This window comes from Paramisgurnus dabryanus, chromosome 14, assembly GCF_030506205.2.
Source record: "Paramisgurnus dabryanus chromosome 14, PD_genome_1.1, whole genome shotgun sequence".
Lineage (NCBI taxonomy): Eukaryota > Metazoa > Chordata > Actinopteri > Cypriniformes > Cobitidae > Paramisgurnus > Paramisgurnus dabryanus.
The window spans coordinates 26,695,110-26,708,555 of record NC_133350.1 but is presented as its reverse complement, the minus strand read 5'-3'; the positions used below and the strand labels follow the sequence as shown (position 1 = coordinate 26,708,555).

At 38.5% G+C, this 13,446-nt stretch overlaps 1 protein-coding gene across 1 annotated transcript; it reads left to right on the top strand.

Moving 5' to 3' along the window:
* Positions 1-9,885: 9,885 nt before the first annotated feature.
* LOC135719363 (uncharacterized) lies at positions 9,886-12,434 on the top strand. Its single transcript, XM_065242053.1, has 9 exons — positions 9,886-9,979; positions 10,059-10,117; positions 10,366-10,483; positions 10,670-10,731; positions 10,902-11,004; positions 11,099-11,160; positions 11,433-11,535; positions 12,005-12,093; positions 12,254-12,434. The coding sequence occupies exons 1-9, from the start codon at positions 9,886-9,888 to the stop codon at positions 12,329-12,331; spliced, it is 768 nt and encodes a 255-aa protein (XP_065098125.1). The 3' UTR covers positions 12,332-12,434.
* The last annotated feature ends 1,012 nt before the right edge of the window (positions 12,435-13,446 follow it).

The window sequence follows — 13,446 nt, the reverse complement described above, 5'->3', positions numbered from 1 at the left end:
GCGCGGCTGCTTACATGAAGCAAGCTATTTTTAAACTATATGGGCCATTCTACCGAATTCGTGCAAATTGCTGTCCCGGAACCAAAAAACTAATTTAAAAAGCATTAACGTAGGAAAATTTTTGATAATAAAAAAATATAAGCAAATAGCAATCAAAACCCAAAGTAATATTTGAGGTAGCTGCAGGCTTTATATATAAAATATCATCATTTATATAGTGGTTTCAATTGAGAGGTGGTTGTCCCAAACCCCAAGGTCTGAATTTCACCATAGAAAAAAAAATATGAAATATTTTTTTTATAATTTTTTATAATTTTTTAAAGAAGTATCATTTTGAATACTTTTGTTAATTAAAACCAAAAATATATTTATTGGATATTTTCAGTAAAAATCATGAATAATCATGTAAAAAAACACTGTCCCGCATTTTCACGTCACTACCGAAACATTGCATAGTTCGGTCAATAATATAATACTGCTTTAAGCCACTCCCCTCAATTTTGAACCAGAAACTTTGTCTGTGCCTCACTCCCTCGTGGTGGCATGGTGATTAGATCAGTCCCATGGTTTTGAAGTAAATGTGATCAAAAGTTTGGAAATCAGTGTGTGACATTTATCAATGTCACTACCGATCACACATTTTTAATGATTAATAAATTTTTTTAAATTTTTTCTACTGGTCATTTAGGTTTTACTCATGTTTCAATGTCGAGAACTGTGCTGGCTAACTACGTACTAATTAGCTTCTTAGCAGTAGGATCAAAGTTAGCTTAAATTGTCACTACCGAAACAGTCACAACCGAAACATTTGTTGACTTTTCGGTTGTGACGTGATTGTTTCGGTAGTGACAAAATGACACTTGTTTCTTTATTTTAATAAATAAATAGAAACTTTCAAGTGCACATATATTCTTTTTTAGTACAAATAATTTGTCAGTCATATTTCTGTAATGTTGTATGTGATTTGACTAGGACTACAAACTAGGCCAGATTAATTTAATTAATTCATAGTAGCTTGACTTATTATTGAGATAAATGAAGGCTATATGATTCTACCTCTGGTCTCATGGAAAACTTTCTGCGCTAATTTAGCAGGACTTTGACTGATTGCTTCATATAATTTATATAACAGATAGCACATGGTATCATAGTAAATTGACATGTCATTGTTAAGTGTAGACAGGGCAGGCTCACACTAATAATGTAAATGTAAATATCTTTGGTTAATTTGTAGAGATAGCTACAGAGAGAGAGGAATTGCCAATATGCATAGACGGAAAGATGAAAGTAGAGTGGACAGACTGAGAAAATACAGACAAAGATCGAGGGAGGACCCAGAAAGGTACCAACAGGGCTCCAGACTGCCACCAATTGGTGGTATTTTGCCACCAAAATTTGAGAGTGTGCCACTGAATTTTACATTTATTCGTACATGTGCGACTAGTAAATTTGACTTTTTTTCTGATGTGACAGTGAATTTGAAACAGCACATTGTACTTTCTGCATCTATCATCAAAGTATGTATTAGTAATACAGTGGAATTTTGTAGAAATGTGATTATTTGGTTAGCATGTTGATTTACGGTGTGTGCCCCAAATTTTTTTGGTTGCGCCCCTAAAATTTTCAGTTGGGGGCCACTTTGCTCCTAGTAAAAAAAGTTAGTCTGGAGCCCTGACCAAGAATACTTAAAAAAGCAAAGAGAACGAAATCAAAAACGCAGGGAAGAAGGGATGCTGAAAAGTATCAAAGAATTATCTGACAGGGAGCAAAGAAATGTCAGAAAAGAATGGAGGAAAAGACAGGACAAACACAGGAAGATGGTTAAAAGACAGTTCTGTGTGTATAGTTCTTTTTAGAGATTGACCCATATGGATTTTTTTGTGCCAATGCCGATACCGATTTTTGTTTCATTAGCCTTAGCTGAGACAGGCTACCTATTTTCTTGAGCCGATACTTGGAGCCGATACTGCTTTTGCTCACTCAGTTTACATTATAAATGTCTCAATTTAAAAAAGTAACATTTATTGAACTTAAAAAAAAACTATATTTAACAAATAGTAAAAAAAGGTGATGGTTCTATGGAACCATGAACTGCACTCTCCACAATGATGAGGAACTATCAGCAAAGGATATTGATTTCTAGCACTTTATTACTACAAATATATATAAATAAAAAAATTATATATAAATAAAAACCCGCTTTGTCCAGTTATGATCAGCTGTTAGGCCGAGCTTTCAATGTTGTCACGGAAAGGTTGTTTGTTTTTAGTCACATGACCTGCAATCGCTTGTGGCTTCCAGCACTCTGTCTGTAAATAATGCCAGTGATAATGTCGGTGAACACAGCAGCCACATATTGGCCAATATACAAATAAACACATAAAATATACACGATACACATAAAACTCGCAAAAATCGGCTATCTTGCATCCCTTTAAGGTCTGAACTATCCGTCATCAGCGTAATGTCAGTGCAAAGTGCTTTTATGTGGTGTTGCTTTAGATATTTTTTGTGCTGTATGTTTTGACTGCATAATGCCAATCATTTTTGACTAACTAATTACTTTTTTTTAAACAAAATATGGACAATCCAATATGGATGTCACTACCGAAACATTACTGTCACGACCGAAACAAATAATGTTCTAGAAAAATAAAATAGGTTTTGTTATCAGAAAAGATGATATAATTTTATTTAGTTAGATAAAAATTTTAACTAATGAATCCTTGAATTTCAAATCTGTATCAGTGCATGTATGGCAATTACAGAGAAATAATGCTTTCAAAATGCATTTCATTTGATAAACCACTCTTATAGTTTTGTTAAAATTATATTTCTAATCGATATAACAATGAAACTGTCTTTAAAAAAATGTAAAAAATATATTTAGAAGGTTAATGTAAAGAAAATCAGAATAGGCTATTAAAAACCTAATTTTTATATCAAATGTTGTTGTGTTTCGGTAGTGACACATTTTGGGAGAGAGAAAACATTTCGAAACTGTATAAAAACACGCTAGGAAACTAAAGTGTCCAATCAGTAGATTAGTGTTCCTTAGATGTTCTACTATGTTTATGACTACAAAGCTTGCAGGAAAAAACACACTTTTTTCAAGAAGTTTTGAAGTGTCAATTTGCACCAATTCGGTAGAATGGCCCATATACATGTTTTTACACAGACTATGGATATGCAGTTCTATAAGTGCTTTATTTCAGTGCCTGCATTACCATCAGGGCTCTTTATCGACTTCCAGGAACTCTAATCGCATACGGCTGCAAGGATTTGAACATGCATAATTGCTACATGTACAAGAATTGGCTTTCGTTAGCACTGGGCCGTGCACACTTGCCGCGTGCACGCAGGTCGTCACGTTTCACGTCCGCAGTCGTGTATGGTGCGGTCTTCGATCGTTTCTGGATTGCCAGCGTGGCGTAGGATCTTCATTAAACAAATAATTCAGAACTTCTTAAGTGCATATCATGTAAGACTGTTAGCACAAAACTGTCACGTTTAATCATGCTATTATGGTTAGTCAAAGTTTAAGCTGTAAACTTTCATCTAGATGGCTATTACTTTCGGAGCACGTCCATCTATCAACTGCACAAACCTACTGATACCGCTCCTCAGTTTTTGGGGGTTCTTAATTTATATCGTAAACGGAGAATTTTATATAATCATCTGTGTGTCATGGCGAAGCAAGCAAGACAAGGCAACGGATCCAAATGCAATGGTTTATTTCTTAAAAACCCAAAAGTCCACAAAGCAGAACCAGAATGACGACCAGAATACAGGACCAAAAGTGATGACAGCAAACTATACTCAAGAAAGGACAACTGAAACACAAGGACTGTATTCATGTGGGTAAACAAGATATCAAGACACACCTGGGAAACAATCTAGAACAAGGACCAACGAACTACAGACATGGATGACATTAAAGAACTTCAAATAAAGAGTACAAGACAGGGGAAACGCAAGACACAACAGTGACACCGTGCAATCTTTAGCATCAGTCAGATCGTTTGTAACCTCTAATCTTCTCCCTACTTTTATAATGACAATATAAAAGCATGCATACATAAATTGTCTCTCTTCATCAGGAGCCGCGCTCCTAATTTCACCGTATGCAGGAAAACACTATGACATTCAATTCAATAATGGCAAGCAATAATCAAGGTATGTTTAAGCAAACTACTGGTGGTGGTGGTGTATTTAACCATGCTAAATCATGGCCCTTGCCATTTATATCATTCCTCACTCTGGCATAACGTTGCTTTCTGTGGCCTTCGCGGCCTCTCTGCTATCAAGCCTAACGTGGCATCCTTCTACGGATATCCTCTACTGCTGATATTATGATTGACATTTACGGACACGTTAATGGTATGTACCTTTTGTCAATACTGGTGGTGGTGAATCTTATTGCAAGCTAACCTGTTGGCTTTTCCTACTGGGCATATCGTTGCCTTCCACGGCCTATGCGGCCTATCTAACCCTGGCATATCTTTGCCCTTCATGGCCTACACAGCCTCTCTCAACACGGCATATCGTTGCCTTCTATGGCCATGCGGCCTTTCTCACTCGGCATATCGTTGCCTTCTATGGCCTACGCGGCCTATCTCTATCTGGCATATCGTTGCCTTCTATGGCCTACGCGGCCTATTTCTCTGGCATATCGTTGCCTTCCAAAGGCCTACGTGGCCTTTTCTCACTAGGCATATCGTTGCTTTCTATGGCCTACGCGGCCTATCTCTGTCTGGCATATCGTTGCCTTCTAAAGCCTACGCGGCATTTTCCCATTAGGCATATCGTTGCCTTCTGTGGCCTACGCGGCCTATCTCTGTCTGGCATATCGTTGCCTTCTAAAGCCTACGCGGCATTTTCCCATTAGGCATATCGTTGCCTTCTGTGGCCTGTGCGGCCTATCTCTGTCTGGCATATCGTTGCCTTCTAAAGCCTATGTGGCTTTTTCCCACTAGGCATATCGTTGCCTTCTACGGCCCATGCGGCCTATCTCTCCAGCCTATCTCTCTGGGGCATATCGCTGCCTTCTATGGCCTAAGCGGTAATCCCATGGCCTCTTATGGCATCCTTCAATGTCAGTAGATAACAATTTCTCTTATCTGTTTCAGGAACCTCAAAGAAACACTGGTGGGTACCGATCATTGCGATCAATTTTTGGGGATTAGATTCTGGCCCGTCTTCATCTTCAGACAGGAACCGCAAGAATCCGTGACCCCCGGATTTGAACTATGGTCGGGGCCTACGCCAAAGAACTATACTGTGTTACATTCTAACCTTGGTTGCTAACTACTGTTAAATAAACTCATATGTCAAGTCTTAACCTATCTTCGAGTCTTTCTGGTAGAACTATATTGTATGGCGGAAGAGCACGGAGTCTGGCGCAGTAACATCATCACTCCTGTGAAGATGTTACTGCGCGCTGAGGTCGAAATGCTGCAAACTAAGTACTCTTCCTCCATGCATTGAAAATAGATAGTTATTGTGAGGGTTTGGAGGACAAATGAACCCAAGAGCAGACGGTGTCGGGGAAAAAACAGAAAATACTTTTATTTTTACAAAAACAAAACCCACGAGGGGGTACACAACATGAAGACGTAAAACTGACAGATAACTCAACAACTTGACTGGGTAACTAGACTCTGAAAGACGTGGAACACGACACAACACAATGATCCTGCACAGAACTAAAGATACACTGACATTAAATAGAATGAACCAAACAAGATAACGAGCGGGGAACAGGTGATGGGAGAAAACCAATGATTACTAATAAGCAGTAGAACGAGGGGGCGGGGTCACAGGACAAGACACCGGAGGCACATGCCAAACACAAAAACAAGGCATGAACCTCCACACAAGGCCAGGGACTGCCAGAACTCTGCCACCATGACAAAATACAAATATAACAAGACTTCAAGGCAGAGTCCTGACAGTAGCCCTCCCTCAAAGGACGCCACCTGGCGTCCAAAAAGGGAACACACAAGACAAGAAAACATGACAGATAATACACATGACAAGACTATGAACACATGAGACTATAAAATAACAAAAGGTGCAAAACAAAACTTATCAAACACACATAAGTCCACAAGATACTAAGACAGGACAGTCCACGGGGGTTTGGGGCGAGGACGCAGCTGGTACTGCGCGGGCTGAATCGATCGCGCGGGATGCGCGGGACGGGTCGGCGGCACGGGCTCTGCCAGTGGCTGCGCGAACTGCGCGGGCTCCGGATCTGGCTGCGCAGACTGCGCGGGCTCCGGCTCTGGCTGCGTGGACTCCGGCCTGGCGATGGCTCTCCAAAGCGCACTGAGGAGTGCTGCGCGTTCGCCCTCCGTCAACCAGCAAGAAGCTGGACGAACTGCAGTGGGCTGCAGGACCTTGACTGGAGGCGACGTGACAGACCCCGACACCGTCGCTGGGTTCAGTGTTGGCAGGATCATCTGTGAGGGTTTGGAGGACAAATGAACCCAAGAGCAGACGGTGTCGGGGAAAAAAACAGAAAACACTTTTATTTTTACAAAAACAAAACCCACGAGGGGGTACACAACATGAAGACGTAAAACTGACAGATAACTCAACAACTTGACTGGGTAACTAGACTCTGAAAGACGTGGAACACGACACAACACAATGATCCTGCACAGAACTAAAAATACACTGACATTAAATAGAATGAACCAAACAAGATAACGAGCGGGGAACAGGTGATGGGAGAAAACCAATGATTACTAATAAGCAGGAGAACAAGGGGGCGGGGTCACAGGACAAGACACCGGAGGCACATGCCAAACACAAAAACAAGCATGAACCTCCACACAAGGCCAGGGACTGCCAGAACTCTGCCACCATGACAAAATACAAATATAACAAGACTTCAAGGCAGAGTCCTGACAGTTATGTATTAATTTGTCTAAGTTGAGGTAAGAACATAGTAAAATATTAAAAAATTGTGGTTTTCCTTTAAGTCAAATGTGTAGGCCTATTTGTCAGCGTTCCACACTCTGTCTCAGGCATGCATTAAACTGCCTGCCAATGTGCAACTGTGAATTAGAATTTCCTTTTGCGACAGTTATAATAACACAAATCACATCACACCCAATAACTCAATCGCTCTTGCTTTTTTCCCACTCCAACATTTAAATTATTGCCCAATAAAAGCTGCACAGATATATTTGCTTACCTGAACTCTGGTGTCTGGTCTAAACTAGATGCATGAAAACAGCACCCTTACTGGTTGACTCGCTCAAAGTATTTTGAGTATTTTAAAAATACAAAAATACTCATATTAAATGTATTTAAATACAAATTACATTTCATTTTTTTCAAAGGGTTTAAAATACAAAATACTATTTTGTATTTCAAATACGTATTTTAAATACATGTATTTGAAATACTGCCCATCCCTGCTGGTAGTCTATGGGCAAGTGCTTTATTAAGAACATCAGTGTGCTTGGGTGATCTCGAAAAAATACTAGCAATCCTCCAAGGTCAGAAAACAAATCTCACTTTTGTTATGTGAGAAGTGGCCTGCTGCATTAATAGATTGAGTTGATGTGCATAGCAGTGGATTTAATGGGCATTTGGGTAAACATCTTGAATCTTTCTTTAAACACCTGCAGTAGTAGCACCCCTCATCACGCTAGCTCCATCATACGCTTGAGAGATGAGTTTACACTTCTGATCCTCTGGAAGGATGACAGCAAGAAGCTCTTTTAGTGTTGTGGTGATGAAATCAGCTGTAAATGCAGAAAAATATCTTCTGTAGTTTCTTAATGTAGCGCAGTACAGGCGTAAGTTGCAACTGTGTGGCAATATTGGTGGTCTCGTCGGCCTAGATTGAGAGAAAAGTCCTGCTCTTGCAGTCTCGTCCTTCACGGTTTTTCTAAGTTTCCTTAAACACAGTGGCATTCTAGCTGTGCTCTTTTAAAACTCCATCAAGGGAAGCAACAAAATCGGGATTATCTGAGCTCTCGCTCTTATCATGTCCATGTAAAGCCAACTCAAATGCACCACAAAATTTCACGCTGTGTTCACAATGTGCCAATTTTATGTGACCTCTAAGGTGCCTGAACCTGAGTCCCCTGAGCTTCCCATAATGGCCAAAACATCCAAAGCTCGGTCCCTTGAGCTTCCTGTCTCAACCAAAATGTCTGAACTGAGTTTCCTAAGCTTTCTGTCTTGACCAGGATGTCCCCTGAGTTATGTGTCACAGCCAAGATGGTCGTTCCTAAGTTCCCTGTGTTTCTTAGGTCAGATAAAGTGTTTGCCCCAGAGCTCAATAGACCCATTACACTGGCCACGAAGCTGCCATGGCCGAAATGGTCAGCCCTGAACTCCCAAGACCCTCTGCCCAGGCCACGATGGACGTTACCGAGGCTGCGTCCACTTTGTCAGTTTTAGACACACTGGCGAACTGCCCTAAGCACTTCCCCGCTGCCATGTTGAAATGTGTTTCACTTCATGAAGTCTACAAGGGAAGTTTATATGGAGCAGAGAAAAGCAGGAGACTTCACTTTTCCACAGGAAACTCCACCAACTAGTTGAGATCCATAGCAGAGAGTCCTAATCTAAATCCAGAAGAAATAAAAGATAATCAAGTCAATGTAAAGCCTTATTTATAATAACAAAACTTTTACAGTATATGCACTTCCAAGTGTATGGACATAGGGAAGATCTCAGTTTTCTCAGATTTACATGCATAAGTAGTTTAAATAAAACTCTCACCACTTTATCTCTCCCCCTGTAGGACTCCAAAATATTTACGACAGACTCGGCGGAGTTCTGCATGACTTTGTTTTTATTAGCTTTAGCGAGCTAGTCCATTAGTAGGTTTGCTGAATCAAAAAAAAAACTGTAGAGCTGCGAGAACCGACAGCCGTTTGACGTCGAAGTACCGCGAGAACGATTCAAAATTAGGTTTCTACGTGTGATTACAGAGTCGCTCCCGCGATATGTTGACGTCATCCGCCTGTCGGTTCTCGCAGCGCCGCATGAAGTCGAACAAGCCTATTGCCATTGGGTTTCCTCTGACTGCCGCTGCTGGCTTTTAAAAAGTTGCATGATTTTAAAAAGTTTACTGACCTACATACATACAAACAAACAAACAAACAAACAAACGAGTGTGTAACACACATATTAACGAAATACATATTTATTTTTATTTTTTTATAAGTAATAATATGACTTCCAGTGGAATTGTACGACTGAATTATTATTCTTTTTTTGTATCAATTTGCGCTATATATTTAACTTAATATTAACATGTTAAAGTGGCTTTCTTCTCTGGATAACTTTAGGGGGCAGCGCTGGTGAAATTTGATCCAGACATTCCAGCTCTTTGGAAAACATGCTTGAATAGCCTACATGCTTTATATTTTTTATATTTTCACCTATTTCTGAAGGTGTAACATTTAATTGCTATTTGCGGTCCGTTGTCAAAAAGATGTAATCTTCGCCACCTTTTGTTTTACAAGCTTGACCAATTTACTTTAAAGTAGATAAAAGAATGATCGGAAATTACAATTAAAATTAAATTATCAGAAATACTTTTTTAGCTTCTTTAGATTTCTTTATTTTTATTAATTACATTAATAACTATTTATTTTCTTGAATATGTTTACTTTTAATAATAATACTTATTATAATATTACTTATTTTTAATTATTTATTCAGGTTAATATTTTTAATGTGTATTTGATAAAAAATGAGGGCAGCTGTAACCATGGTTACGGCATTTGTTAGAAATTAGCATCATTAACTAATTGCATCATTCAAACTTATCAGCACAGTTTCACGACTCGCGAGTAGTTTGTGGTTTTGATTGGTAATTTCTGACTTTTTTGGCTAATTTTTGGCTCAAAAATGAATTACTTTCGGAGGTCTGCTAGATCATTTTCGGATGGTCCGCCGCTCATTTGTCAGGGGGTGAGGATTTTCCCCATTCCCAGACAACCAGGTAAAGAGTTTATTAATTTTGTGTGTGCATGAGTTGCTTTAATCAAACATTGATTTAATATTGACTTTTTGTGTTTTAGCTGAGAAAGATGGCAAACTGATGGATCCTCCTGTCCCAATTGGGAATCCCGACCAAAAGGTAGGTGTGAGTATTTTAATTTGACTAATAGGATCTGCTTCTCTTTGAGTTAATTAATGTAGTTTAATTTAAATATGGATGTTTTGGTAGCCTATTCACAGTGACTGTAAAAGTTGTTTAAATATGGTTTAAAACTTTTAAAAAGTAAAGTTAAGAATTAAAGACATTCGCACACTATACTGTGAAATTAGGAAGTTGACATTGTTAATAAAATGTTTTTTTAAAGTGAAATCGTTGTGTTTTTGCAGTTGTCATCGCTTTCGACGGTCAACAGAGGTCGCAGTGTCCCAAAGGCTCAATTTGACCGTAAGCGCATGCGTGCGCCCCCTACCGGGCCTTCAGTAACCGGTCTGGATGCCTCGAAGGGTGAGTGAGCTCCTCATACGAGACATAACAGTATTTCATCTCTTACATCTCTTAGCTGTAGCCACACTTTGTTAGATATCATAACTCAATGCATCTTGTAAGTTTTGTTTTCATGGCATCTTTAGATTTTAGTGTATGTGCTAATGCACAATTGATTACATTGTTTTAAATCTGTTTGGTTTCCAGAGTCTCTTCCACTCTTGGATTGCATCCCACCGTCCAAAAATATAAAAAAGCCTGAGCAAAAGGTAAAAAAGGTTTTATAAAAGTTATTCAACTTTCTGTCTGATTCAATCCATTGAATTGTGCATGTGGATCAATCAAAGAAATGTACCTAGCTGATTTTTGTTCATTTTTAACCAACATTAATTTGCAGCTTTAAGGGAAATTGTAAATAATAACTATTGTGTTTTTGCAGTTGATATCACACACGAGGGTCATCAAAGGGGAAAAGATTCAATATGAATCATTTCTTTCCCATGTGTCCCCTGCTGGATCTTCACTTACAGGTGCTTCTGAAGGTGAGTTTTATAAACTTCAGTTTGTTAGATATCACATTACCTGCATTATGTGGAAGTTTCATGTCCTTATGTCTTGAATCTGTTTGGTTTCCAGTGTCTCTTCCACTCTTGGATTGCTTCCCACCGTCCAACAATATAAGAAAGCCTGAGCAGAAGGTATAAAAGGTTTTATTAATGTTATTCAACTTTCTGTCTGATTCAGTCCATTGAGTTGTGCATGTGGATCAATCTTTGTATGTTTTATACGATTTCACAGGCATTGTTAAAGTTTATTAAGTACATTTAGTTTTTCTTCTTCCAATGTGAAATTAAGAAATTGATCTAATATGTAAATAGCCCTTTACAGTCTGATTTTTGTTTATTTTCTAACCAACATTACTTTGTAGCTTTAAGGGAATTTGTAAACAGTAACTTTTATGTTTTTGCAGTTGCTATCACACACAAAGGTCAACAGAGGTGAAAAGATTCAACATGAACCTTTTCTTACCCGTGTGCCCCCTGCTGGATCTTCACTTATAGGTGCCCCTAAAAGTGAGTTTTATAAAATTCAATTTATTAGATATCATATAACCTCAATGCATTGTGTGGAAGTTTTCATGTCCTTATGTCTTGAATCTGATTGGTTTGCAGTGTCTCTTCCACGCTTGAGTTGCTTCCCACCATCCAACAATATAAGAAGAAAGCCAGAGCCAATGGTATCAAGGGTTTTATTAATGTTATTATTTATTAATGTTATATTTTCCAACCAAGATTACTTTGCAGCTTTAATGGAAAGTGTTAACTTCTTAACTTTTATGTTTTTGCAGTTGACATCACATAGGATGGTAACCAAAGGGGAAAAGATTCAACATGAACCTTTTCTTACCCGTGTGCCCCCTGCTGGATCTTCACCTATAGGTGCCTCTAAAAGTGAGTTTTATAAACTTCAATTTGTTAAATATCAGATTACCTCAATGCATTGTGTGCAAGTTTTTATGTCTTGAATCTGATTGGTTTGCAGTGTCTCTTCCACTTCTGGGAAAGTTCACGCCCTTCAGACCTTTGCAACCTCGTCCACCCATGTCAATGAAGAGGACTTTCAGTACTGAAGTATGTACCTCTAGTTATTAAAACACTTGCACATCTCACTATCAACATTATATTTAGGTTTGTCATGAAAGTTTCAGATGTAAATATGATGGTGATTTAACTCTTCACTGGTATAACAGTAGTGTAGCAGTAACAGTGTTTAATGTTTTTTTTTTTACAGCATTCAGGCAAACACCTCGATCTCCTGGTAAAGAACAGCACTGGACTCCCCAGACTGAACCCAAAATGGAGGATCTGAATTTACATTTAAAATGACTTTAGAAGTAATATTGTTAGGTTCAAAAGAAAACTGTATTTTGTAAATAGTTCTTTTTGTGTGTAATAAATAGTGTTAAGATCAATAGATTAGTACTGTATTTCTTTTCACAAATGCCTTCTTGCAACACAATCTTTTGTAAACATAAGAGAAGCACCACTCATCTTCTGCTGTGGTCATGATGGTGATGAGCATCTTTAGGAAAGTGACAGTCTCAGAAAAGATTTCTTCAGGATTGTTCCCCATAAACAGCTGAAGAAGATGAGACTGAGCTCTGTCTTCAGCTTACTAACATTACATAACATTTAAAATGATAGTTTTAAGCTATAGAGGGAGACTAGTTTCAGTCTTTAAAAAGATTTAGCAAATACATGAAATAAAACTGCACTAAATATGTGCTAATAGCATAAAGACACTGAGCAAATTTTAGTGATTTACCAATTCTTTTATTTTAAGATTGACATTCACAGTCATAGCATCAATATCATAAAATATACAGAAAAGAAAATGAGAAAAGTCACTTTTGCTCTTCACATGACCTTCAGAAGATCCAGATGATGTCACTTCCTCTTGAAAATGTGAAAGGGTAGGGCTCTGAGCTCGGAATTTTAGCACAAACCCGGAGTACTCCCCCCTCTTTAACTGGGATAGATGTATTAGCTGAGAGGGAGGTGATGGGGTGGAGGAGGGATGCTGCAAAAAATGGGTCAAAGTGGAGGGACGGCTATTTATAGGCACCTCTTCGCACTGATTGGTTAGATCACATGACCATGCTCCTCCCGAACTTAGTTAAATACATTTCATATGTCACCATTTCAGTGAAATGGCCTAACTAATATTTATCTATTTGAATGTATTACATAATACGTCTAATGAGACATTTAAAGACTACACCAGTGGTTCTTAATGTAATGTTATTCCTGGAGGTCCACTGCTCTGCACATTTTGTAAGTCTCTCTTGTTGTTGAGAAGCCCTGATCTACAGAAGTTTGGCTACATTGTGCTTGGACATTTATTATTGCCACTTATATATTAAATATATTTATATTTTTATTGCTTATATCTATGAATTACAGTGCAACTAGAATAATACAAAT

What these genes read in the sequence shown, in the direction of transcription:
- LOC135719363 (XM_065242053.1), top strand. Translation starts at nt 9,886, where the DNA reads ATGAATTACTTTCGGAGGTCTGCTAGATCATTTTCGGATGGTCCGCCG. An exon ending in TTGGGAATCCCGACCAAAAG is followed by an intron (nt 10,118 to 10,365) that starts GTAGGTGTGAGT and finishes GTGTTTTTGCAG; the next exon opens with TTGTCATCGCTTTCGACGGT. An exon ending in AGAGGACTTTCAGTACTGAA is followed by an intron (nt 12,094 to 12,253) that starts GTATGTACCTCT and finishes TTTTTTTTACAG; the next exon opens with CATTCAGGCAAACACCTCGA.